At 45.0% G+C, this 27,979-nt stretch overlaps 1 protein-coding gene across 4 annotated transcripts in view; it reads right to left on the bottom strand.

The window, feature by feature from the left end:
• LOC142489216 (multidrug and toxin extrusion protein 2-like) overlaps window positions 1-27,979 on the bottom strand; it is a 524,115-nt gene that overhangs the window by 465,965 nt on the left and 30,171 nt on the right. For 3 of the 4 annotated variants that reach the window (XM_075589594.1, XM_075589593.1, XM_075589596.1), the window contains exons 2-3: window positions 15,032-15,133; window positions 13,981-14,049 (exon numbers count right to left, since the gene is read on the bottom strand). The exons of the other annotated variant lie outside the window; for it this stretch is intronic. In XM_075589594.1, coding sequence (XP_075445709.1) covers window positions 13,981-14,049; window positions 15,032-15,133 — 171 coding nt within the window. The remainder of the gene's footprint in view (window positions 1-13,980; window positions 14,050-15,031; window positions 15,134-27,979) is intronic. 4 annotated transcript variants of the gene reach the window in all.

The raw sequence follows: 27,979 nt of genomic DNA, 5'->3' as shown, positions 1-27,979 counted from the left end.
AGGCCACAAAAACAAAACACAAGCAGTTACTACTGACCAGTTTTTGGTCAAAAACAACAAAAGACACACATGAAACAGACCAACCATCACTTGTGCAGTGTCTACCAACTTGCTCACATGTGTCAGTGGGCACAAGCCCTGTCGGTGAGTCACTGGCCACAAGCCCTGTAGGTGAATCACTGCCCAAAAGCCCTGTAGGTGAATCACTGCCCAAAAGCCCTGTAGGTGAATCACTGCCCAAAAGCCCTGTAGGTGAATCACTGCCCAAAAGCCCTGTAGGTGAATCACTGCCCAAAAGCCCTGTAGGTGAATCACTGCCCAAAAGCCCTGTAGGTGAATCACTGCCCAAAAGCCCTGTAGGTGAATCACTGCCCAAAAGCCCTGTAGGTGAATCACTGCCCAAAAGCCCTGTAGGTGAATCACTGCCCAAAAGCCCTGTAGGTGAATCATTGCCCAAAAGCCCTGTAGGTGAATCACTGCCCAAAAGCCCTGTAGGTGAATCACTGCCCAAAAGCCCTGTAGGTGAATCACTGCCCAAAAGCCCTGTAGGTGAATCATTGCCCAAAAGCCCTGTAGGTGAGTCACTGGCCACAAGCCCTGCCCGAGAAGTGCCAGAGGCCACTCAAAGTGGCTCTGTTGTGGCTAAAGTTGGTGGCAAACGAAAAAGGAAAATTCAAGAGACAACAAGCAGGCCTGTTACTCGCTCTCAAAAGGAACAAAAAAAAAAAATTTTTATAATTCACAAAATATGTCTTTGGCCTTGTTTTGTTGACTTCAGATTATCTAATTAATATTGTATGTATGCTGAAGACTGTGTTGTTTCCAAACTTTCAAATATGTTCTTGTACACGTGAAGTTTTGGAAATGTTAACACTCCTAATTAATGAATAGTGTTATAAATATTTATGTTTTAATCGTCTGTTCAGTAATGGTCCACCAGGAGCCAGTTGCTAAGTTTAGAGAAGCTGCCATTGACTTTGCAGCAAAACATTGCATTTGGGTGTGTTACTTGATGTAATCATTGCATGTGCATATTATTCACATGCAATTATAAAAGCACCTATTTAACTGCAAACATCTTTCTTGTACGTGTACAGCAGGATTTTGTGTTAAATATTACTTACCTTTGCTGGCCATTGTAATGTTGTCCTTTAATCATTTATGTGTTCTTGTGTCAAGAACATCTCTGAATTTATACTAATATATATGTAGTATGTATGCATATATGCACACACACACACACACACACACACACAGTGTGTGTGTGTGTGTGTGTGTGTGTGTGTGTGTGTGTGTGTGTGTGTGTGTGTGTGTGTGTGTGTGTGTGTGTGTGTGTGTGTGTGTGTGTGTGTGTGTGTGTGTGTGTGTGTGTGTGTGTGTGTGTGTGTGTGTGTGTGTGTGTGTGTGTGTGTGTGTGTGTGTGTGTGTGTGTGTGTATGTATATATAGTACTATCTAAACTGGTATAGATGTATTTACAAAAAACATACACTTCATGCTTCCTTGTGAAAACACAGTATTTAAATAATACAGGCCTAATGTTTGAGAACTATACTAAGTGTGAGCCTCTAACATTATTGGGCGCAAACAAATGTTTATTACTTAATTCACTCATGTTTATCACCATTTAAATAGGTTTCATACAAGGCCTACTTACTGCCATCAATATGTTGTGTGTACTCCTGCAATATAAAAAAAAAAAAAAAAAAAAAATATATATATATATATATATATATATATATATATATATATATATATATACACATACACATATAGTACAATATACACTTTATATATATATATTTATGAGAGAGATATATTTATATAGATACACACGTATTTAAACTCATGCAGACAGGGAGTTAACCAGACTTTCAAATACACACAGAAATGTATGTGGGAAAAAAACATTTCATTTTGCAGGTGTGTGTATTTACTGATATGGCTGTCTAAGCACTATTTTCACACAGTGCTCTTTGTTATTTTTCAAGAAAACTCAATGTTACTGAATTAAAAGTGTAGGAATGTTTTCAGAAACGAGATAAAAAAAGGATACATGTTTGTCCCACATGCGGCTATCACAAACCACAAATGTTCAAGCAATTAAAACTACAAATCCAATTGGCGTTTGAAATAAGGAGTTACAGTTTATACTTTTGTTGACCTTGAAAAGGAAACACAGCAATTTGTTAGCCATTGAGCAGTTTCATTTTGATGAGCAAAGAACAGATACCTGCACACATCTTTTGTGCTAATCTGCAATGGCTGATGAATTCGTGAAAATTATGAATCCGAATTTAGGGTATAAATACATGGTGTCAGAAGCTATTTTGAGAACTTGCGGACACCAAGCGAGCACACGCCAAATCTATGATTTAATTCGAGCAAAATATCCTTATTACCAAGACCGTCGGCATGCGCGCAATTTTAATTCCTCAATAAGATTCACTTTATCAACTAATGACTTTTTTGAACGTGTGCAGGATAAGCTAGAACACAACTATGGTTTCTGGAAGATTGCCAAAGAAAAACATTTCACCGTGAAACAGGGCACATATATTGTGGTTAAAGGCATATTTATTCCTAATGCCAATAGCAATGGATCCGCTACTACTGTTCCGTGTGAATCGATACCTGCTGCAATATCTGCACCCTCCATTCCTGAAACCCACATTGTACAACAACAAAACTACTATGATTATGTACCAAGCCTTTCAGCTGAAAATGCATTGGAATGGGTACCCGAAGAAATGAACCTACCTCCCGACCAATTGTTTGAAGAAAGCAGTGGCGATTCCTATGAGCGCTTCATGGAGGAGATGTGTGTCATACTGGATTCAGCGGGTGGGTCAAGCGTGGATGAAAAAGCCTTGCATTTCTGGAGCGACCAGTTGCAGCCAGACGAAGAGTTAATTCTAGAAGAATGGTAAATATAACAACCGTTATGAGTTGACTCTGCGTTTAAATTTTTTTTTTTTTTGTAACCACCATTTTCCCTTTCAATGCGTGGATACAGCGTAACATTGCAGACTGCATAACATGTAGCGATCACAAACAAATTGTTTCCGAATACAATATAGTAGAACCTGAAAGAGTAGTACACATTGCTGACGGAATAAATATACGTACTTTCCTATCACTTTAAACATATTAGCAACATTTTACCATAACTCTAACACATACCTGTTTTGTTATCATGCTACATCTACAACATTTAAAAGCGGGTCCACCACGTATGACGTGGGACCCTTGTCATGGCCCAAGGCGTCCTTAAAAAGGATTACGGATGTAAGTCCCACCCCCAAGCGACGTGCGCGCCTCAAAGCCTATTGGCTGTCATGTTTTGTTATAGTAACGGTAACTGCAGTGTGTCATGTGTGCGGCTCAGTGTTTGTAGGCGTCAACTGGGCGTTAGCCGAATGTTAATTGAGTGGGAGGAGTGTTAGCGTGCGTTTCACGCTGGTTTAACATGACGTCACACGTATTGCATTTGCGCATTGTGTTATCGGCCGTCCTTTCTGTCCAAACACGTCTGTTTAAAAAGAATACAGATGTACTCGTTTAGAACGAATGTAGTTTCGTATTCATTGTATTTGAAATAAAGATTTTATGTTTAATGGTATTTTCAAGATGTATTGAACGCACAACGTACGCTTTGTTTTGCGCATGCGCAAACAGTTAGTGCAGCCAAGCGTGAAGTGCGTGCGCACACTAAGATGTGCGCGCACATTTTTCAGTATACAGGCAACGTTCACATCATATACATAGTTATGCCTGCTACAAATTTAAAGAAACATTACATACTGATGTACACTTGTACTTCTAACATATAAGTGAGTGACGTGTGTATGTACACAATCATATAGAGCTGTGTAACGCGTTGTCACGGATACATATATAGTAAGGTGCCATATTTGACCATCATGTGTTTGCTGTATTTCAGAGATGTCGGGGAAGATACAATCGGATCAATGTATGATTTCTGAAGAGTCTACCTTTATATGAGATGATTGTGAGGAGGAGCCACCGACTACTATACTACATATGGAACTAATTTTATATTGCTTGCAGCGCTTATTAACAAACAATTAAAAATGTGATACCCTTATGCCTATATTGCATAAGCACTTAATTAACATAATGATGTTGCAAAATAGTGCCTCATGAATTTTTATTGAGTGTTCTTTAATGACTACTATCATTTTATGGCATGGTGTGTTTTATATATAACAACCATTCCCACTCTGCTAACACATTTGTGTATTCTATTGTGTAATGGAACGTATGACTGTCGAAACTATGTAACAATAATAATAATAATAATAATTATAATATGAGCATGTTCATGTATAGCGCTGCTAGTTGTACACAGCGCTTTACAGACACATTTTTCAGGCTGAGGTCCCTGGCCCGTGGAAGTTACAATTTATTTTTTGCCGCCTGAGGCACAGGGAGATAAAGTGACTTGCCCAAGGTCACAAGGAGCCGACACCGGGAATTGAACCAGACTCCCCTGCTTCAAACTCTCAGTGCCAGTGTGTGTCTTTACTCACTGAGCCACTCCTTCTCCCAATGTAAAGGACACTTACAACCAACTAGCCATTTATTGTTAAAAATCTCTTGTTACATGGGTATGTTGATAAAATGGTTTGGGACTGTAGCAATTAATGTTATTGGCCAGATGTTGTGGTCCCCTACAATGCATGATGTTCTGAATATGACATCAACATCATGTAATGAAGTACGTTTCTGTGTATATTTCATTAACCTAACGAACTATAGTTTACTGTGTTTATTAAACGTTCTAAAAATACATAGTATAGTCAATATGATGATATGAGCTACCATAATAAAGCTGGTGTTATCATTTGTCGGTGTTATACATGGATCCTACACAAATTGATACAGACACAAACAGTTGTCTTAAAAATTGTGTCTATGCTAATGTGCACGTGATTGACGTTACAATTGTGAGAATACTTGATAATTATCATCATGATAATGATGAAGTGACGTGATTTATATTGCAAAAATATTACCAACATTGTCATATTGGTAAATTAGAAATGCTAAATGACAGTAACATTTGCAACAAAATTGTGTTTTCTGTTAACAGTTTTACACTTGGTACATGTAGGACACATCCACACACGTGTGACTTATACATACACATGTCACAAATTTAAATTAATGTTGACTATTAATTCCTAGCATTAAAAAAACACCTACATTGCTAAATATAAGATGTAGTACGCATTGTTGTGATTACAGGCATTCATGCATGGAGTGTTATGATCAGTCAATTTCATCCGTGATGAATGAGCTCCCGTAAGTAAACAAATAAGTACAGTTATCCCCTTGTCTCCAAACACCTCTATATTACATTAATGGAATTTATAAGGAAACATACATAAAATGTGATGAAATGGGAGTAATCATTTTCTAATACAATGCACATGAAAGCTCAAGAGTAGCTAAATGCATATACATGATACAGAAAGTACATATATGTTACATTTGTGTTTAAACCAATATGTTGGGTTTTTACTTCAAATAATTATAGGAAGATTGAGGTAGGCACATCTTATGATAGATGTCAGCAAATATACATACCATGATCAGTCATACTGGAGATATACCTATAATGCAAAGGAACAATATATAAATAGCAAACATTGACATGCCATCTTCAGTACCGTAAGCAACACAGCAAAGTGTGTATTTGGTGTTAAATGTGCAACACCATGTATATTTAATCACATTCAAAATGTAAATGAGCCTGGTGTACACATCATATGGATGTACATGTTACACTGCACCAATAACATTGTATGTAAGCATACTAGAAGCATGAATGAGTATGGGCATAATATGTGTATTGTGTTAGCATAAGGAACAACACAATGCTAAAATATTAGTGCTTTGTTACCCCAGTTGTATTCACATACACACAACTAAAGTACAATTGAAGAGGGATTATATAACCTGTGCAACAATAACATACCGGTGCCACATCCCTTTGTGCACACAGCAGAGAAAAGAAAGGTGTGCAACCCATATTCATCTGTGTCCTACCAGAAGGGTATATAAAAAAACATTAGTGTTAAGATAACATAATGTAAGTATAAAAGTAGAACTTGGAACATATATTTTTTTACTTACAAGAAAAAAATGAATTGATGAGATTCTGGCGTGTCTGGCCACCACTGGCTGTTTGTTCATTTTCAGCAGCTACATGGGTTGGATGCTCGTCTACCAAAGGCTCAGCTAGGTCTGATTGTACATTGTGCCTGAGTGCAACATTGTGCAAAATGCAACAGGCAAGTATAATATCAGACACTTTTTGAGGCTTGTATAGAAGAGCCCCACCAGTTCTGTCCAGACACCTAAATCTGGTCTTGAGTAGGCCAAATGTCCTCTCTATAACAGATCTTGTAGATATATGGGCTGCATTGTACCTCTCCTCTGCTTCAGTTTGAGGGTTTAGCACCGGAGTCAAGAGCCACGGCCTAATTCCGTATCCTGAGTCACCTATAATGAATGGAGCACACATAAGCTGACATTAGTGATCAAATTGTACAATGCCAACATTCCTAAATAAAAATGTGTTTTGTGTTAGAACATGTAAATGTGTACTCACCCAGCAGCCAACCATGTTCAAAATGTCCCTCTTCGAACGCATGGAAGACTGAAGAGTTCCTCAGGATAGAGGAATCGTGACTGGAACCAGGGAATTTGGGTACCACATGCATTATCCTCATCGTCGCATCACATACCACCTGTACATTGAGTGAATGGTAGTGCTTACGATTGCGGTACACATGCTCACTCTGACTAGGTGCAATCAAAGCAACATGTGTGCAATCGATTGCACCCAGCACACATGGTATCCCTGCTATATTATAAAAGCCAGTCCTGACTTCCAGCCACTCTGTCGCCTCTGTAGGAAAATGAATATAATTCCTAGCGCGTCTATTGAGTGCATAGAGAAACTGGGTCAAGGCCCGCGAGAATGTAGATTGCGAGACCCCGCCCACTATACCCACAGTTGTCTGGTATGACGCGGAAGCAAGATAATGTAATGAGCACAGCATTTTAACAAGCCCAGGGACTGCACGACCTCTGGCTGTGAAAAAATCTAAATCTCCCCTTATCTCCTGATAAAGAGATAAGATTGCTGCTGAACTCAAACGATAGCGACTTACAATCTCCTCCTCACTCATCCCATCTAACAGGGTTCTCTCCCTGTACAGACGCGGACGAGGCACAACTTGTCTTCTCTGTCTTCTCCTCTGATCTCCTGTCCCTCTCCCTCGGCCTGTCCCTCTCCCTGTCCCTGTCGTATCCGCGTGACTGTCCCTGTCACTGTCCCTCGGTGTGTCCCTCCCTTGCCCTATATGATTCTCTTGATCATCAATCATGTCATAGAAAAGAATGTTCCTCCGTCTCCTAAACAATCTCAACATTTTGAAATGAGTAGCTGTGAATGAGCAGGTAATGGGCGTCCTTTAAATAGGTATGTGATGATGTCAGGTGACATAGTAAAATGCAAGGTGTTACATTAACATAATAAAGTACTTCTGTGGCAAGCTGTGTGCAGTTGTTGTTATAAGTATTTGTTGTGTGTATTCTGCAGGGAATGATGATATTTGCCAATGATGTAACGTGAAGCTTTGTACAAACATTGCTTGCAAATAAATAGTTGCATGTGCAATGCATGTAAAACTTCTGAACGCAACAGTCAGTCATGTAATTAGACAAAAAGGCTGAGATTGACGTGGGAAAAGTTTTGTGTAACATGTGTAATTAGCCATGTTATTGTGACATGTTGCCAACAATGAATAGTCGTGTGCATATGCATGCATTTCTGTAATGAGGATAGTTGCTATAGAATGAGTTTACAAGGTGTCCCAATGATGAATTACTGTACATGTGTGTATAAGTTAGGTTGAAGTGCTTGTAATGCAACGGTTACAATGTAAACATGCAATGTGATTGAGCGTCCAATAAGTGACGTCATGAAAATAGGGAGGACCCAAAACTAGATGTAAACATGAGAAGACAGATGTACATGAACGTTTAAAGATGCGTGACACATTACAAGCATTGTGTAATGTAAAGGAACATGAATATACTGTGTATGTGTGACATGTGTGACATGTGTAACATCATGTAAATAATTGTCGCTCAGTTCAGTAAAATGTGTGCTATGATGTGAGGTTCTCCTTTAAGAGTTGAGTATAGTATTTTCCCTTGACACATCATCACATGATGAGTAATGTGACCCGCAAATGCTGAAAACATGTAAAAGTATAATGTTATGCAAATAATACACGTCAGCTGTGACACAATGCAGGGAATGCCCCCACACTGTAATGCAAATGACGTTTGTATTGTGAGCAATGAAACGTAAACAGTACTATACTGTTATACGTCCCCGCTCCATTGACTCCATTGATGTACAGAAGATTTTTTTTTTCTAAGTGCCGTTCCGGCAGCCTTAGCGATCGTTCTCCCCTCCAAACTGCCAACTTTAGTTGGCGGGAGAAATTGGCCATAACATCTCAATTTCGTAGTGCCGATCAGCCCCGATAAGCTGTTTTTTTTTGTTGAATCCAACCGATTTAAAAAAGTGGCGATCAGTGGCGAAAACAGGCTTATCGGCAGCCGACTGGCCATAACAAAATAATCGGCTCCGAAACCTGGCGAAATCAAGCACTTATCGGCGCTTACTGAATCTCAAACCCAATTTTGGCTATAAAATGGCGATAATTCCCTTATCAACGCTTACTGCATGAGGCCCTAGGTCTTATATATGTATGTATGTATATGACCTAGTCTGAAACGTACGTTGCTCTGATTTGGAGACTGTATGACTGTCCTGTTTTTTGATTAAACCTTTTTCTACATGTGAGTGCTGCAGATTTCCTTTTGTTCTACTTATTTGGGACTGGTTGGTGTTCCTTGTCCAGCTGCGAGCACCCGGATTTACAGATAAGTATACTATATGTCCCACAGTACCTGACAGGTTCTATAACACGTGTTATTTATCATCTATCCTGCCCTTGTGGTCTTGTCTATATTGGCATTACCACAAAGGTACGTTTTAGGATCTTAGAACACAGTCGGAACATCAAGAATGCACAGCGGGACTTAGATTCCTTTAAAAAAAATTACATCAGTGGCTAGGCATTTTTTACAGCTTCATGGGTCTGACCCGGCTGTCCTCTCTGCGTTTGCCTTTGACAGGGTCTCCCGAGGATCAGGACAGGACAGGGTCTCCCCACAAGCATGATCCCCCTCTGTTACCCCATGGACTGGAGGAAATCAGCAACAACCTTTTAAGGCAGCTAAACTCCATTGATATGATGTCATTTGAACTATATGATGGAACTTTATGATGGACATTCTCTTCAGGAATACTACCTGGCTTCTTTCACTAAGTGTTATAACAGCATGGACTTAATAACATCCTCATAACACTATGTAATTTTATTCTGCTGTAAAGTGCAGTTTTTGTTTGCATGCTCCTGATTACATTGTGAGCTCAAACAGTGCATCATTATGGCAGCGACGCTTCTCTCACCAAGAGTGCTGTTTAGTGTTGAAACAGTGTGAATTTGCTTAGATGTGGAGCTTCCCTTGGTTGTAGCCTGTAGCCTTGTCTGTGATCATTTGACTGCATCGCAATGCAGTTGCGCATCACCATGGAAACGGCGTCATTGACGTGATGACGTAGTAGCATGATGCGGCCCGTTAGATACTCAGCGTTGGTGGTTCACGGATAGAAGAGATAACAGCTGCTGTTTGCAAGTAGGAACAGCTGGGTTTTGGTGCGAAATGATCTTTAATTAATGCATGTGTAACGGACAGACCCCCACCCAATCTCATATTGGCCCCTCTGAGTCTATTCTGCCCCATTACATGTCTGTGTGATATGTGGTGCACCCGCGGCAACAGGACTCCTGAGTCTCCCGCTGGATGTTAGTGGGGATATTCACCATGACAGGCGTCTGAGGTAGTGTTCTTAGTCCTACTCACATTTGGTACAGCGCCTCTACCCCATCAGGATCCCTACAGTAGCAGGGAGGAGTGCCTGACGGGGAACTCCTTGGTGCATCTTCCTGTAGAATAACTCCAGACTCATACAGGAAGGGTCTCTTGAACAAGGGCATCTTTAATTGCAGGTCTTGTGGCAGACTGCCCATCACAGCGGCCGACACTTAGCCGCACATCTTGGAGAGGTCCTCCATCCAGAAGGTTCTTCTGTCTCCTAATTAAATTGGTTGTCCACCTCTCCCCTAAGGGAGATCACCCTGGACACAGTGTGTAATCTGCTTGCACTTGAATCTCTGACAGGCAGACTTGCTCTTCTGCAGACTTAGGCTGAACATTAACACACTAACTTTTGGGAGTGCAGTGCCATATATAGCCTCCAGAAAAGACCCACCTCTGTGTCACTAACAGTGGACACAAAACATGCTGTCACTTCCTTTGTTACATATGACACAACAGGGGTTTGAGGGCAAACCTCCATAATAACTACTGGCAACCCTGCCTTCTTACCAGGATTACTGCCAGCATGAGAGAGATCTGTATACCAATTTTATACATGGCTACACATGTATATAGAGTCTGCGTTCCCCTGTCATGCCAGCACTCCCAGTTGAAGACAAGTTGGGTCGAAACGCGTAGGAGTGGGAGCTTGGCAGGGGGACTCCACACCTCTTCTCTGACATCAGGGACCACCTATAGGATTCACCATTATCCTTGCGCATTGGTGATGTATTGGACTTTGTGACTCTTTTGGACTATATATTTCATGCATAGGAACTGCAGGCTGTTGGAAGAGTCCATGTACTTTCATAGCAGTATTTGACTTGCTTTCAATACTACAACTTTGCATTTGGAAATTAGTTCTTCCATTTTTCTGCTGCTTTTCCTGCATGTTTGACGTGTTGCATGTTCTCTTTTATTTTGGCATTCAGGAACTTTTGGAATTAACTACTTGCTTTGCACGTGCTGATATATTTATGTAGTTACCTTTTTCCCCCTTCCTGGTTGCACAAGCCCATGCTCTTATCATTAGACCCCCGTGTGGTTTTTTTATTGAGTGTTCTGATTATCATTTTTTCAGACACTGGTTACAGTCCATTTTTGATGCTCAGTCCTTATCCCTTCAGATTTAAGGTGTTTGTCCCCCTCCATTTTATTTTCTTTCTCCCCTGTTTTTATGGATTATAATAAACTTTGTTATTTACTCAGTATACCTGTGTGCTCCTGTGACAGGGTGAATGAACGTCACCAGCCATATGCCTGGAAAACCTATGTTTAGGCCTGCAGTGCAGCAGTGACGAGGTTAAGTTGAGAAGGGCTGCTTAATTAGTCTGACCCCAGCTGCATAATCAAGGTGTTAAACCCCAGGCTGTACACACATGCAGGAGAGCTGATGAGGAGACAGGACTGAAAGTGCTGAAGAGATTACTGCTGTCAGGTCTGTGGTGCAAAGTACATGTGTGATGAACTGTCTGTCTCCTGCATACAAAGAGAAGCTGCCTTATTTTTGTTTTGTCTGCTAAAAAGAAGCTATTTTGTTCTGTCTGCTGAAGAAGAAGCTATTTTCTTTTGTTTGCTGATGAGAAGCTATTTGTTTTTGGTGTGCTGTATGTTTTAAGGCTCAAATAAATAAGCCTTATCCAAAGAACCCGCGTGTGTGGTTGCATGTACCCTGCAACAGCTCCTTATAGGGATATTTCTTGTTGTTGCCATATACTTCCCTTCCCTGGAGCACTGCTGGCATATTACTGTTATTATATATTATAGCCAGTATTTAGGTACAATTATTGTTAGGCGTGTGTTATATATTTATATGTGTATATGTATACTAGCTTTTGTGCCCGGGGAGCTGCCGGCACTTCTACCTGCACTGCTGCCGCATCTCCCCTCACTGCCGGCACATCTCCCCGCCGCCCCCCCCCCCCCCCGCTAGCTGGCACATCTCCCCCCGCTAGCTGGCACATCTCCCCCCGCACATCTCATATCACACGCACAAACACAGCCCCGATCCAGCCAAAGACATGCCACCTCCCTTAGTAGCCACGCCTCCCCCCCGCTCCTGCTCTAACATTTTTGTAGGACATCCAATGGAAACTTAGACTGTCCATAATTTGGGAGGTGAGTCATATTGGAACTCAAAATAGTTGTGTTGACCTACAAATCCGCAGCACAATGTCCAGTAAAAGTTTTTTTGTGCTAGGTCGTGCCGTTTGTGAGATTTCGATGCTTCGGACATACAAACAAACAAATGGAATAACAAACTTAGAAATATAGTGTAGATGTATGTATGGGGGGATTATATGTATAGCCCTTGGTAAGTTTGGGCTATAGTTCTTTCTTCTCTTGGCAGTAATTATCCCTGTTAAGAGCAGGTTTGCCAGGGGTTATCATGGGTTTTCCCCACACACATATGCTGTGCAGTGAGGCAGTGAAGATAGTGTCATCAGGCTCTGTGTCCAATCACAGTGACACAGGGGTGGTGCCTATTGGAACTACTTTTGCATAGCATTTCCTAAATTTAGGGAGTTCCTCTCCTCCCTTGTGAGAGAATAGTCTATCCCAGGAAGCTGTTAGGGCTCTGGCAGGATTTGTGGCCCTCCCTCTGGGAGAGGTGGGAGACTATTCCTCTTACTCCACCAGGGAGTAAGAGAAGAGCTAGGACAGCTCCTAGGGCCCTGACTAGGAGTGATTGTCCAGGGACTACCTTTGGGTGACAACCAATGCTGAGCGGCTGAGTGATCGGGCTGCAAGATGGGCAGTCTGCCTGTGGAAGAAATAAAGTATATCCTAGAAACCTTCTTGCCTGAGCCTGGAATCATTCAGGGAGAAGTTGCACAAAGAGGTTCTCCTTCAGAGATTCCTCCCTACCAAGCTGGGAATCTGTTGGGGATGGAGGCGCTGTACCACCAGTGAGTATGACTCAGCTATACCTTGAAAGCCAGTCCTGATGACATCCCCTATACCACCGCGGGAGACTCAGGACCCCCTGTTACCAGCAGGTCTACAGCACATACACCCAAGTAACCAGTACACCATTTCCCCTAGGGTACCCGACATGAGATTGGGGGGGGGGAGACAGGGTTACATATGTATTGTTTTTTTATATGTATTGGGTAGGTGGGTTTTTTGTATGCATTGGGGGGGTGAGGTTGTCTATATTTGGGGGCGTGGGGATTTTTTTTGTATGTATTTGCGGGTGGGAAGATTTTTGCATTGGGGTGGGAAGTTATTTGGTATATTTCTTGTGTGGGGGAATTGTGTGAGGGGGAGGGAATGAGTGAGCGTTGTTTAATTGACGGAGTGAGAGGGGGTGGGTAAGGAAAAGGGAGTAAGAGTGAGATGCAGGGGAGAAAAATACATGCAAGGCGGGAGAGTGAGAGTGAGAGGGGGTGAGACGTAAGGGAGAGAAATACATGGGAAGAGAAGGGAGAAAGAGAGGGGAGCCCTGTGAGGTGTGAGGTGTGAAATGGGTGGGGGTGAGGGGGGTGTGGCTCGCAATACCGCTGACACTATGGGCGCTGCTTAAATTTTTTGTCCTGGGCTCCACGATTTCTATTGGCGGCCCTGGTGACAAAGGTCGTAGCTTATCATTTTAAGTCATCCTCAATGACTTTGCTGTCCAAAAATCAAGAAAGAAAATGTTTTAATCTTAATGTGATGTGCAAACACTGTTTATGTTATCATCTTTATATATAACAATTCTAGTATAATGCTTTCATTCATTTAAGGCTCATGCTTTTCAATGGTCCCTTCAGTTAGAATAATACATCTTTTTCAAATTTTTGGGCCTCCTAAAGTTGACTTAGTTTAGGGCCTCAGAATGGCAAAGTCCGGCCCTGCACATACAGTAAGCGGTATGCCAGTACTTTCCATATAATTTACACACATTAATGTTATGGCTTCTATAACTGTATACAGATGATACCTGTGATATGAGGGTGTCGCAAGCTGAAGACAGTCCCAGTCCGACTGAAATTCCAGTCACTAAGATCACCTACAAAAAGAGGTCAAGGAAAAGGTCATATTACCCTGCACAAACACTATGCACTTACAGCATAAGAGACCTCTATGTTTTTTACTGTAGCTAATGCATATATTAGAATGATGGAGTGAAGCATAAATGTTAATATACAGTACAACTATATAGACTAATATACTATATCATAGTGTTTGTTATAGTTCACTAATGTATTACTTCCTGGTAAAACATTTTATAAATAAATACATAATGAAGAAAAGCTAAGCATTTCTGCTTTTGGACCAATCAGAGTGCTTTCACAAATATTACAAAACTGATTCCATACTTCACCTTGTTGATTTTTTTTTTTTTTTTTTATGTATTTGAAAGTTTTTAGACTATTTCCCCATTTCCCTTAAAATGTACACTGTGACAACGTTTAAAAAAAGGAATATGACAGTAACATTTAAATAAACTGAAAGTATACAGTAGGATGGAAGCAATTTTTGGAGAAAGAGGGCAATTATAGCAAGGTAAAGTAAAGCAGCTGGGATAGTTGTAGGATCAAGGAAAATATGAGGAAGTAATTATTCGCTGAGCATAGTGAATTCATCATGGAACAGTCTTCCAGCAGCAGCTTGGAGCATAATGCATTAAAACAGGTATCATGTAACCAGGTATTTTTCAGTTGTGTCATTTATATTATATTTTTGTTAAGCCCATCCTACCTTCTTGAGTTTTATATCCCCTCTATGAAAAAAATAATAATTATATATATATATATATATATATATATATATATATATATATATATATATATATATATATATATATATATATATACAGTATATATTTACTTTACAGAACTTTTGAAAAAATGGGAAGACTAGGCAGAACAAGGGGTCCTTACCTACTGTATAAATGCTTCTGTGTTTAATAAGGTGGAATTTATTAGTTGGGGGAAAAAGACAACAAAGGTATTAAATGTCTACAACTAACTAAAATCATGCTTACCTACCGCATTGGCAAGAGTCACGGCGTCTAGCTCCAGTTTCCCCAGATGACCACAGAATATAGAACTTACAACGTTGATCAGACAGTTGAGTATTTGAGAGATGATCTGTACGAAGAGGAAGGAGGGGCATTTAGAATTCATTCCAGTATTGTAGTTCTTGATATTTATCATATTGACAACCTGACAAATACAGTGGTGTGAAAAAGAAAGTACTGTACACCCTCTTTGAATTCTGTGGTTTTACATATCAGGACACAGCAATCATCTGTTCCTTAGCAGGTCTTAAAATTAGATAAATACAACCTCAGATGAACAACAACACGACATATTACACCGTGTCATGATTTATTTAACAAAAAAATAAAGCCAAAATGGAGAAGCCATGTGTGAAAAACTAAGCATACCTTATGATTCAATAGCTTGTAGAACCACCTTTAGCAGCAATAACTTGAAGTAATCGTTTTCTGTATGACTTTATCAGTCTCTCACATCGTGTGGAGGAATTTTGGCCCACTCTTCTTTACAACGTTGCTTCAGTTCATTGAGGTTTGTGGGCATTTGTTTATGCACAGCTCTCTTAAGGTCCAACCACACCATTTCAATCGGGTTGAGGTCTGGACTTTGACTGGGCCATTGCAACACCTTGATTCTTTTCTTTTTCAGCCATTCTGTTGTAGATTTGCTGATGTGCTTGGGATCATTGTCCTGTTGCATGACTAAATTTCGGCGAAGCTTTAGTTGTCGGACATTTGGCCTCACATTTGACGCTAGAATACTTTGGTATACAGAGGAGTTCCTGGTCGACTCAATGACTGCAAGGTTCCCAGGTCCTGTGGCTGCAAAACAAGCTGAAATCATCACCCCTGCACCACCGTGCTTGACAGTTGGTATGAGGTGTTTGTGCTGATATGCTTTGTTTGGTTTTTGCCAAACGTGGCGCTGTGCATTATGGCCAAACATCTCCACTTTGGTCTCGTCTGTCCAAAGGACATTGTTCCAGAAGTCTTGTGGTTTGTTCAGATGCAACTTAGCAAACCTAAGCCGTGCTGCCATGTTCTTTTTAGAGAGAAGAGGCTTTCTCCTGGCAACCCTTCCAAACAAACCAAACTTGTTCAGTCTTTTTCTAATTGTACTGTCACAAACTTTAACATTTAACATGCTAACAGAGGCCTGTAGAGTCTGAGATGTAACTCTTGTTTTTTTTGCAATTTCTCTGAGCATTGCACGTTCTGACCTTAAGGTGAATTTGCTGGGACGTCCACTCCTGGGAAGATTGGCATCTAGGTACACGAGAGATGAGGGAGTGTGTTATGGACTAACACAATGGTGATGGCAGCTTCTTGGTGCATTGAGCTGCCAGGGAGCCAAGCTTGGGTAGATAGGGTAGAAGTAGGGTAGGGAGGGAAAACAAGAAGGGGCTGATGGTGTAGTAAATCACAAAACACCTTTAATACACAAAGATATATTTAAAAAACCCTGAGGATGTACTCACAATTGGCACTGCCACTCAGGACACATAAAGGTATCTTTACAGCGATATGCTGTCCGGTGTGCGTTTAGTCCATCTCTATCCTCCACTGGCGGTCCCCACAAGCGGTCGCTGGGGTTCTCGCGCGGTTGACTATAATCGGCGTCTGACGTCACAGTTTACCTGGACCTCTCCTCTTCCACTCAATGCATTTGCAAGATAGGGTTACCTTGCCTGTCTGTAAGGGATCGGGGGACACGTCACCCCGGCTCCCAGCAATGCCGCGCGGCCCAGACCCCCCTCCCCGCCGGCTCCATACCTGCTCCTGTCAGGCACCGCTCATGTCCTCCGCAGCGCACGCCGCCTCCGCCCACATGCTGCCGGGCGCGCGCGCAGGACTGTTACAGAGCGCGCGCACGCACCCGTTCTCTTCTACACCCCTCCTGCAGCCTGGGCTCCACCTCCAATCAGCTGGAGGCTATTCCCACTAGTGAACACCACGCTAGGCATCTAAGCCTGTCCCTGGGGCCGCTCAGTCAAGCCCCCACTCCACCTCTTGCTCCCATTGGTTCTCCCACATATATAGTTCCCGTCTGCCCTCTCCTTCCTCGCTCTGCATCGTTTTCTTGTGACTCTAGTAGTACGGAGGTCTGTGCCTGGCTCTCTTGTGTTTTGCAGCTCACACTCCAGTCCCTGCCCTCGTTTGATATCCTTGGATTTGATCTCAGCTCTCGTTAGACTTCGTGTACCTCGCTACCCCCTGGACTCGGCTTTGGACCTCACTACGCTGCTCTCTCCTGCCCTTGATCTACGGCAGGCCTGCACATCATACGTCCCGCGGGCCGCATGCAGCCCACCTGGCCTCTCTGTGCAGCCCGCGATGACTCCGGCCAGGCGCCAGTAAATTAAATAAATTTAAAAATAAAAAGTTTTCAAAATGGTGGCGATTTCCCCCCCCACCCCCGGGTTTTGCGGTGCGCAAGTCGGCAGCGGTGCGCGGGGGCAGCAGCATGAGGAGGATGCGGCAGCCGTGAGTATTTTTTTTCAATAGCAGGATGCCAGGGTGCAGGGCTTAGTACCAGGGAGGATGTGTGTGTGTGTGTGTGTGTGTGTGTGTGTGTGTGTGTGTGTGTGTGTGTGTGTGTGTGTGTGTGTGTGTGTGTGTGTGTGTGTGTGTGTGTGTGTGTGTGTGTGTGTGTGTGTGTGTGTGTGTGTGTGTGTGTGTGTGACGGCTGCTGCAGGGGGGAGTGGGAGTGAAAAACGGGCTGCTGCAGGGGGGGGAGTGAAAAACGGGCTGCTGCAGGGGGGGGGGGGTGAAAAACAGGCTGCTGCAGGGGTGGGGGGTGGCTGTAAAAAACGGGCTGCTGCAGGGGTGGGGGTGTAAAACGGGCTGCTTGTGGGGGGGGAGCAAATGGGCTGCTGTGGGGTGGGGCAAACGAAGTAGTGTTGTGGGGGGAGAAGGGATGGGGGAGAAGGGGTGGGAGGAGAAGGGATGGGGAGAAGGGGTGGGGGGAGAAGGGGGAGGGAGAGAGGAGGCAGAAGGGGGAGAAGAAGAAAGAGAGGTGGGGAGAAGGGGGAGAAGGGAGAGAGGGGGAGAAGGGAGAGAGGGGGAGAAGGGAGAGAGAGGGAGAAGGGAGAGAGAGTGGGAGAAGGGAGAGAGAGGGGGAGAAGGGAGAGAGAGGGGGAAGGGGGAGAAGGGGGAGAGATAGGGGGGGAAGAAGAGAGAGGGGGGAGGTGGGAGAGAGAGGGGGGGAGAAGGGAGAGAGGGGGGAGAAGGGAGATAGGGGGGAGAAGGGAGAGAGAGGTGGGAGAATGGAGAGAGAGGGGGGAGAAGGGAGAGAGAGGGGGGAAGGGGGAGAAGGGAGAGAGAGGGGGAGAAGAAGAGAGGGGGGGAGAAGGGAGAGAGAGGGGGAGAGAGGGGGGGAGAAGGGAGAGAGGGGGGAGAAGGGAGAGAGGGGGGAGAAGGGAGAGAGAGTGGGGAAAAGGGAGAGAGAGGGTGGGTGACGGGAGAGGGAGAGGGTGGGAGAAGGGAGAGGGTGGGAGAAGAGAGAGGGAGGGGGAGGTATGAGGAGGGGAGAGGTATGAGGAGGTGGAGATGTAATGTTTTTTTCTGCATCACAATAAGAAAACAGTTAAGTAAAAGTTGCGCGCTAAAAGATATTTTTTCGTAGTAGGTGTGCTATGGGTTCGGGGGGGCGGGGCCTGCTCCTTTCATTTGTCCTGGGCCCCATGATTTCTGTTGTTGGCTGCCGTGTGAGGTGCAGGGGGGGAGAGGGTAATGGGTGATGTGAGGTGCAGGGGGGGGAGGGTGATGGGTGATGGGAGGTGCAGGGGGGGTCATTGGAGGTGCAAGGGGGGTGATTTGAGGTGCAAGGGGGGTCATTGGAGGTGCAAGGGGGTGATTTGAGGTGCATGGGGGTGATTTGAGGTACAAGGGGGGGTGATTTGAGGTGCATGGGGGTGATTTGAGGTACAAGGGGGGTCATTGGAGGTGAAAGGGGGGGGATTTGGGGTGCATGGGGGGTGATTTGAGGTACAAGGGTGGGTAATTTGAGGTGCAAGGGTGAGTGATTTGAGGTGCAAGGGGGAGTGTGATGTGAGGTGCAAGGGGGGAGAGTGATGTGAGGTGCAAGGGGGGAGAGCCATGTGAGGTGCATGGGGAGAGGGATGTGAGGTGCAGGGGGTGTGTGATGTGTGTGCTGTGCAGGGGGGTATTGTATGTTTGATGTGGAGGGGGAGTATTATGTGTGTGGGTGAGGGGGAGAGATTGGGGTGTGAGAGATAGATGGGGAGTATCGCAAAGGTTGATAGTGAGGGGTTCTGGGGGAGATATGAGGATGACGATGAAGGGTGCTGGAGGAGAGATGATGATGATGATGGTGATGATGGTGATGATGATGATTTTACCCGTGCGGCCCAATTTTTTTTTCCTTGGAGCAGTTTGGCCCTTCTCACTTTACGAGTTGTGCAGGCCTGACCTACGCCTTTCGAATCTATACCTTCGGACCTCTGGCACCCCGGACGCGGCAAGTATCTGGCTAACCCTTTTCTCACCAGATCCGTCAATGCATCTTACCACACTCCGGGCACACCCTCACTGCTGTGGGTGCGTGTTATACCCTTACCCAGCTCAGTACTGGGGACTGGTCAGGTCTGCGGGCAGTCAAGCGTTACATTATTGTAACGGATCCTCACCTTAGTTTACGGTTTGCCTTGCCTTACAAACCTGTGCTGCCCTGGAACACTGCTCCTGATATTTACTGCAGCTCCACCCTGGGTTCACTCATTAAAGCAATGCTGTCACACGCCCCTTATGCTATTGGTTCACTGACCTTTAAAGACAGCCTTCCCACAATGCTCCCTGCCGAGCATAACCCTTCCTGGTTGTCACAAGTGTTCTGCCACAAGCCCTAAGGCTTGGCTCTGTTGTGTACTAATCTCTCAAAGTTCTATTCCCTAGTTCACGCAGAGGTCTGTTCCTGTCTCCTGTGCTGAAGCGGAGTACTCTCCATGTTGACTTCAGCTCCCTGTTTCCTGAGGCCGGCTGCTAGTCTCACGCAGAGGCCTGTTCCTGACTCCTGTGCTGAAGCGGAGTACTCTCCATGTTGACTTCAGCTCCCTGTTTCCTGAGGCCTGCTGTGCTTCCATAGCAGAGACATATCTACTATTCCTGAGACCTGCTGCTAGTCTGTTCCTGACTCCTGTGCTTAAGCAGAGGACTCCAGTGTGTACTTCAGCTCCCTGTTTCCTGAGGCCTGCTGTACTTACATAGCAGTGGCCTGTCTACCGGTTCCTGGGGCCTGCTGCTCTCTCTCTATTGCAGAAGCCATGTCCAGGTTCCTGTGCTGAAGCGGAGCACCTCCCGTGTATACTTCAGCTCCCTGTTTCCTGTGGTCTACTGCCCTACCCTTAGCAGAGGCCAGTCTATGAGTCATGAGGTCTGTAGCTCTCTCTCTCCTTGCACAGGCCCACTCTGGACTCTTGCGCTGAAACACTGGTTTACCAGTGCTGCCAGGCGGTGTGCCCACTCCGGTCTACCTATCCCTTCCTGAGACCGGTACCATGGGCCATGGTCGCCGCACACGCGCAGAACCCGCTCCCGCGCCCACGCTCCTAAGCTGAAGTGGGGAACTCCTGACTACCTGTTGCCGAAACTCCGCTTGGATAATGTTTACCCTGATCTCTCCAGTCCTGACCACGGCTTGTCCACTGATGTTGCTACCTTCTCCAGTCCCGACCCTGCTACGTACGACTACAAACTGCGCAATCCGTATCAGCCTGCGCGGTCTAAGGTCGGTGCTTATACAACCCCACCTCAGCCACGCGGTCCGACCCAGGTTTGTGGCGCGCACAACCGTGACAATTATGCAGAGCCCACCAAATGCAGGCCCCTCTGAGGTGGGCAGAAATAACACTAGATGGTGCTCTAACACTCTATCAACCTTTTAAACAGTGAATGTGAACATATAAAGTGATACATACTCAAAATAATGTGCCATGCAAAAAGGTGGTAAATAAAACACTCAAACCCTTGGAGGACTGTTTCAAGGTCCAAAATAGAAGCATAAAGGAAAAACCAGGGGAGCGAAAATACCTAAGAGAAAATAAATAAAACTACCATAGTGCAGTTAACGTTTAACAAAACACAATAATGGATGAACTCTCAATTTAGCATATGAGACACGCTAGGTAACATTAGTAAATGTCCATCCATAGATATCCAAATAGAAAAAATTGAAGAGCAAAAATAGGAGGTAGTATAAAATCCAGAAGAGAAACACAGAGCCAAAAATTAAAATACCAAAAGTATTTATCCAACACTGGTAAAAATTGAAGGCTTACAAGATTCCAAATTGGTTACAGCATGGGGGTATGGATAAAGATGGTAGCCGAGTCGCGTTCTCGGAATCTCTTCACACCACCGCTGTTCAGAATGGCGAAACGCGTAGAGCGTAACCCTCAGTGTATCATCTAGAGTAAGAGAACCTGTTTTGGAGTTCCTGTGACGTCTACTTCGAGTGGTGGAGGAACCGGAAGTGACGTATCGGCTCCGAGCAGAGGTGCAGAACGGAGACCAGTGGACACAGCGGTAGTGTGAAGAGATTCCGAGAACGCGACTCGGCTACCATCTTTATCCATACCCCCATGCTGTAACCAATTTGGAATCTTGTAAGCCTTCAATTTTTACCAGTGTTGGATAAATGCTTTTGGTATTTTAATTTTTGGCTCTGTGTTTCTCTTCTGGATTTTATACTACCTCCTATTTTTGCTCTTCAATTTTTTCTATTTGGATATCTATGGATGGACATTTACTAATGTTACCTATCGTGTCTCATATGCTAAATTGAGAGTTCAGCCATTATTGTGTTTTGTAAAACGTTAACTGCACTATGGTAGTTTTATTTATTTTCTCTTAGGTATTTTCGCTCCCCTGGTTTTTCCTTTATCCCTCTGAGGTGTCCATGGAACACTGGCAATTTCTGAGTGATCAAGTAACCGCCATGGCACAGCAGCTTTCTAACCTCTCCCTGCGGGACCCTCCAGCAGCACCGGCACCTCCTGCTCCGGTACCTATGGGCGCCTCCGAGCCACACATTCCACCACCCAACCAGTATGCCGGAGATCCCCTCACTTGCCGGGGATTCCTGAACCAGTGTGACGTCCAGTTCGAGATGTCTCGGTTAACCACAGATCACTCCAAGGTGGCCTATGTCTACGCCTTGCTGACGGGCGACGCTCTCGCTTGGGCTTCGCCTCTCTGGGAAAACAGACCAGAGATAACGCAAGATTTCCCTAGATTTCGGTGAGAATTCCAGCAAGTCTGATACGCCGGCGCATCAAGAGACTGCCGCTTCATCCTTGTTTCATCTCTCCCAGGGTCGCAGGTCGGCTGCAAGATATGCGGTGAAGTTCTGCACAATCGCTGCGGAGACTCGGTGGAACAATGAAGCTCTTTCCGCGGCGTTCTGGCAGTTCTTGGCCGAATCCCTCAAGGACGATCTGGCAGCTCATGCTCGTCCCTCTTCTTTGGATTATCTCATTACCCTCAGCATCCTGGTAGACCAGTGCATTCAAGAGAGACGCCAGGAACGCCAGCGTCCCCGATTTATGCCACCCACGGCTGCTTCTCCTAGGTCTCCTTCCTTGGCCTTTCCGGCATTGGATGCCCCTGAACCAATGCAAATCGGTAGTCAAGCAGCATAAATAAAGTAAATAAATCTTGCACTCACCCCTGCCAGGCTGCCACGATGTAGGCCATCCTCATCCTCATCACCGTCCATGTCCTCCGTTGCTACAAACAATACAGAACAATAAAAAAAGACAATCTAATGTCCCCTAACCCTTTAATCACCTTAGCGGTTAGTAACCGCTATAGTAATTAAGGGGTTAACTCACCCTCCCACACTACCCCCCTGGTAGGCTTAAACACCCATCCTTGGGGATATTACCCCCTTCACCCACACCCGCGACCCACAATTAAAAAAATACACACAACAGCCCCACTACCCACCTCCAAGGACCCGAAAAAACCATTACACTATTTAATAAATAATACACAACCCACCCACCCTGTGCCCCCACACAAATAAATAATGGTTTTATTTTACACACAGGATTAATACCACAGGCAAACGGCGGTACCTATCGGTGTCCGCAGGTCCCACAGAGCACCCCGGGGGATACCCATGGTGTTTGGGGGGCCTTCGGGTCATCCCCACTAGGCTCTGTGGCCTCAAGGTGGTCTCTGCGGGTGTCTAGGGGTCACGGGTCATTCCCATGAGGGTCTGGGGGCCCTCGGGTGGTCCCCGTGGGTCCCCGGGAGTCCTCGAGTGGTCCCTGTGAGTCCACAATGGCCTGTGGTATCAATCCTGTATTTTTAAAAAAAAAAAAAACATGGCCTACATTTCAATAAATACACCCCCACACCAAAACACATACAGTACAGTAATGGGCGAAAACTAAACCAGGTCCAAACAAGTCAGAGACTATTCTGAGGTGGTACACTCCATGCGGGAAGCCACCCAATGTGGAGGCAGATCTTCATTAGAACAGACAGATCAGTTGTCAATTACTACCCAGCAACACCTGGGTGCTGGAGTGCCCGGGAAGGTATCCTCATAAGTGCACCAACATTCACGTGGGCAGCGCTGTCCCACACTTGGGGGTGGGAAAGACACTTGGGGTCTGGACACTGGGACCCTGGTTTTTATTCCTTCACCATTTCTTGCTAATGTATAGTGGTAAATAAGGCCCATATTACATGAGCATGATGTACCCACTGTACAAATGAATGGGTAAAGGGTGGGGGTAGTTGCCTGGGCCCTCAATTACTATAGCGGTTGGGTAGTGGGAGAGGGTGGGTTAACCCCTTAATTACTAGAGCGGTTACTAACCTCTAAGGCAGGCCTGCACAACATGCGGGCTGCGGGCTGCCCGCCTGGACTTCCTGTGCAGTCCGCGATGACTCCCTGTGACCGCCCCCACCCCAAGACTGCTCTGCAGACACAGGAGGGAAGGAGCGCCAGTATTGTGACACACTCCTATACACACGCTCTGCCGACACATTAGGGAAGGGGCGCCAGCATTGTGACATGCCCCCCCCCCCCCAAGCCCGCTCTGCCGACAATTTAGGGAAGGAGCGCCAGCAGTTTAATGCGATTCCCCCACCCCCCACGCTCTAGCAGTGGGAGAGGGTGATGTGAAGTGCAGGGAGGGAGAGGCTGATGTGAGTGAGGTACAGGGGGGAGAGGGTGATGTGAGTGAGGTACAGGGGGGAGAGGTGATGTGAGGTGCAGGGGGGAGAGGATGATGTGAGGTGCAGGGTGGGAGAGGGTGATGTTGAGCGGGGAGAGGGTGATGTGAGGTGCAGTGGAGGGAGAGGGTGATGTGAGGTGCAGGGGGGATGATGGGAGGTGCAGTGGGGGAGAGGGTGATGTGAAGTGCAGGAGGGAGGAGAAGGTGATGTGAGGTGCAGGGGGGGATAGGGTGATGTGAGGTGGAGGGGGGATAGGGTGATGTGACTGAGGTACAGGGGGGAGAGGGTGATGTGGTGTGCAGTGGGGAAGAGGGTGATGTGAGGTGCAGGGGAGGGAGAAGGAGAGGGTGATGTGAGGTGCAGGGGAGGGAGAAGGAGAGGGTGATGCGAGGTGCAGGAGGGAGGAGAGAGGGTGATGCGAGGTGCAGGAGGGAGGAGAGAGGGTGATGCGAGGTGCAGGGGGTAGAGTGGTACATCTCAATCTTTGCTGATGATACTAAATTGTGTAAGGTAGTAGATCAGAGCAGGATGTAATTTCTCTTCAGAAGGACTTGGAGAGACTGGAAATGTGGGCAGGTAAATGGCAGATGAGGTTTATTATTAATAAATGTAAGGTTAGGCATTTGGGATGCAAGAATAAAAAGGTGAATTACAAATGAAATGGGGATAAATTGGAGGAATCCTTGATGGAGAAGGATTTAGGAGTGCTTGTAGACAGCAGGCTTGGCAATAGAGCCCAAAGTCATGCAGTAGCTGCAAAGGCAAACAAGATTTTATCTTGCATTAAACGGGCAATGGATGGAAAGGAAGTAAACATAATTATGCCTCTTTACAAAGATTTAGTAAGACCAAACCTTGAATATGGAGTACAATTTTTGGCACCAATCCTAAGAAAAGACATTATGGAACTAGAGAGAGTGCAGAGAAGAGCCACCAAATTAATAAAGGGGATGGACAATCTAACTTATGAGGAGAGGCTAGCTAAATTAGATTTATTTACATTAGAAAAGAGGCGTCTAAGGGTGGATATGATAACTATATACAAATATATTTCGGGGACAATACAAGGAGCTTTCAAAAGAATTATTCATCCCATGGGCAGTACAAAGGACTCGGGCCATCCCTTAAGGTTGGAGGAAAGGAGATTTTACCAGCAACAAAGGAAAGGGTTATTTACAGTAAGGGCAGTTAAAATGTGGAATGTGGAGACTGTGATGGCAGATAGAATAGATTTGTTAAAAAAAAGGTTGGACATCTTTATAGAAAGGAAAGGTATACAGGGATATACCAAATAAGTATACATGGGAAAGATGTTGATCCAGGGATTCATCCGATTGCCAATTCTTTGAGTCATGAAGGAATTTATTTTTCCCCTTATGAGATATCATTGGATGATATGACTGGGTTTTTGGGTTTGCCTTCCTCTGGATCAATAAGTAAGTATAGCTATAGGATAAAGAGTATCTGTTGTCTAAATTTAGCATAAGTTGAACTTGATGGATGTACGTCTTTTTTCAACCTCATCTACTATATAACTATGTGTGGACGGACGTTCACAGAGGTACGCAATTAGGAGGCTTTATAACGTGTATTTATAATAGGCTTTATTGTGCCTGTTCCTTTTCATCAGGAAAATTATCCAAACACGGGGGGGGGGGGGAAAGCTTCCATTCACTTGGGAGTAATTCTAGTGAAAACACTATGCAACCAATTCACATCTCCCAAGCATTTCTCCCCAACCCCAAACATAGCATGAAAATAAGCAGATACAGTATAAGCAGTCTCTTAATAATGAAAGTCTTATCTGTTTATCAGCTGTAGAGTAAGCTTCTCTGCTCTCCTGGAACCGCACTGAGCGTGCACAGAAAATCAGCATCCAGGTTTAGAAGTCTTATTTGGGCCTTGTGTCTTGAAAGCAGCTCTGCTAACTTTGGCAGAGCTCAAAACAAGTGTGTCTCCAAGTTCAGCTCAGGTGTCAGCTAAAGAGTTCTCACTTCCTGTTTGAACAGACAGGCTTTTGTAAGCCATCTCAATCAGGCAGGTGGTGTTTAGTAATTAACTACCAGACGTTAACCACCACACTGCTAGATTAAAGGCACATTACTGAACAGGGATAAGTCCCCTGTTACATACCTCCCCTGTTTGTGGGAAGCTCGGGCTTACCACGGCCAAAGCCCATCCTTCCACTCTCATTCCAGATCTTTCTGTGACTTGAATGAGAGTGGATGGAGGAAGAGAACCTTCTGTCCCGCTGGGATTGGAGCCCTTTCTCCAGTTTATTTTTGTCTCCTCCCGAAGGTGCTTGAGATCAGCACTCCTCAGTCGCTCGAGGAGGACTTTTTCCACGTAACGTCTTCTTATTGCTTGCGCGGTCTTTGAGATTTCTGTTGCGTCGGGCACTCCTCTTTTTGTAGACAAAGTGTATGGCAACAGTTGTAGAGCAATTAGGACTAGCCCTTGGAGTTTTCTGCTCTTGAAGCGGTCTTTCTGCAGCTTCTCCACACCACGGTGTCACCAGTTCAGCTTCTTCAGCTAAGGATTCTGCACTCCTACCTCTGTTTGTTGCCTGTTGGGCAGCTGTAGGTTTGGCTAGCGCTTTGAAGTTGCGTGGAGTCCCCAACTCTCACTGTACCCTTGTCCTCACGGGCATTAGTTACTGTGGGATACTGGTGCTTGGGCAGTGCCAATACCTTTTTCCGTATTGGAGGAATCTCTATCAGAGTCCCCTTCATATTCTGGAGCTCTGTAATTTTTGTCGTCAAGGTTGCCGCTGCGTCTGTTTTCTCCTTGGTGTACTGACTGAAGGGAATGGAACAGTCTCTGTCTCTCCAGCTCTTGCTCCAGTTTCTGAGCCTTCTCATGCTCCCTCTCATACAGAGTCACCTGGTATCGAAGCTCCGCCTCCAATGATGCTCTGAAGACCTGCAGCATGGCCTTTAGCTCCTCATATTGCTCTGTGGGGACGTACTAGGTATTCAGACGTTCCTGCAGCGCTTGTACCTCTTTAGCAGCCTGCAACTTTTCTTCCTGCAGCGTTTGCTGCTTCTCCTCAGCATACTGGAGGTGTGTACGCAGACCTTGCAGTTGGTTCTACAGTCGGTGCTCTGCTTCAAACATTTCCTCTTTCAAAAGATTATTTCTTTCTTTAAGAGTCTGCAGCTCTTCATTCTTTCCCTTGACGTATTCTGTCAACTCAGAATTTTCTTTTTTTAATCTTAAATTTTCTCTTTTTTCTGTCTCTGTACTATTCAGGGCTTCCTTGCAGTCCACCTTCCATTTTTGCACATCTGCTTGGAGGCGGGCTGTCTCCTGGCATGAGACTTCCATCTCCAGGTTTAAGTTCTGAAGCTCCTTCTGGGAGACTTTGAGATCTAAGTTAAGATGTAGGATAGTTTTCCTTAAAATGTCCAGCTCCTCATTGAGACTGTGTAGTTCCTTTCTGGAAACTTCCAGGTCTGTGCGGCAGCTGTTGGTCTCATGATGTGAGGCATCCAGTGCTCTGTGGAGTGTCTGAACCTCTTTCTGAGCTACGTCCACTTCTATCCGGCCACTGTTGACCTCCTGTCGTGAGGCATTCAACTCTATGCGCAGAGTGTGAACCTCTTGCTGGAAGACTGTCATCTGCTTCAGTGCCTCCTCATACTTCCGCTTTAGCGTAGCCACCATTTTGTCAGACTGGCTCTGCTTTACATCCATGGCGGAAATAGTAGCCTTTGCAGTATCTAGC

The sequence above is a fragment of the Ascaphus truei genome, chromosome 3 (genome assembly GCF_040206685.1).
Source record: "Ascaphus truei isolate aAscTru1 chromosome 3, aAscTru1.hap1, whole genome shotgun sequence".
In the NCBI taxonomy this organism is placed as follows: Eukaryota; Metazoa; Chordata; class Amphibia; order Anura; family Ascaphidae; genus Ascaphus; species Ascaphus truei.
The sequence above is the reverse complement of the archived record's forward strand: the minus strand, read 5'-3'. Positions and strand labels throughout refer to the sequence as shown.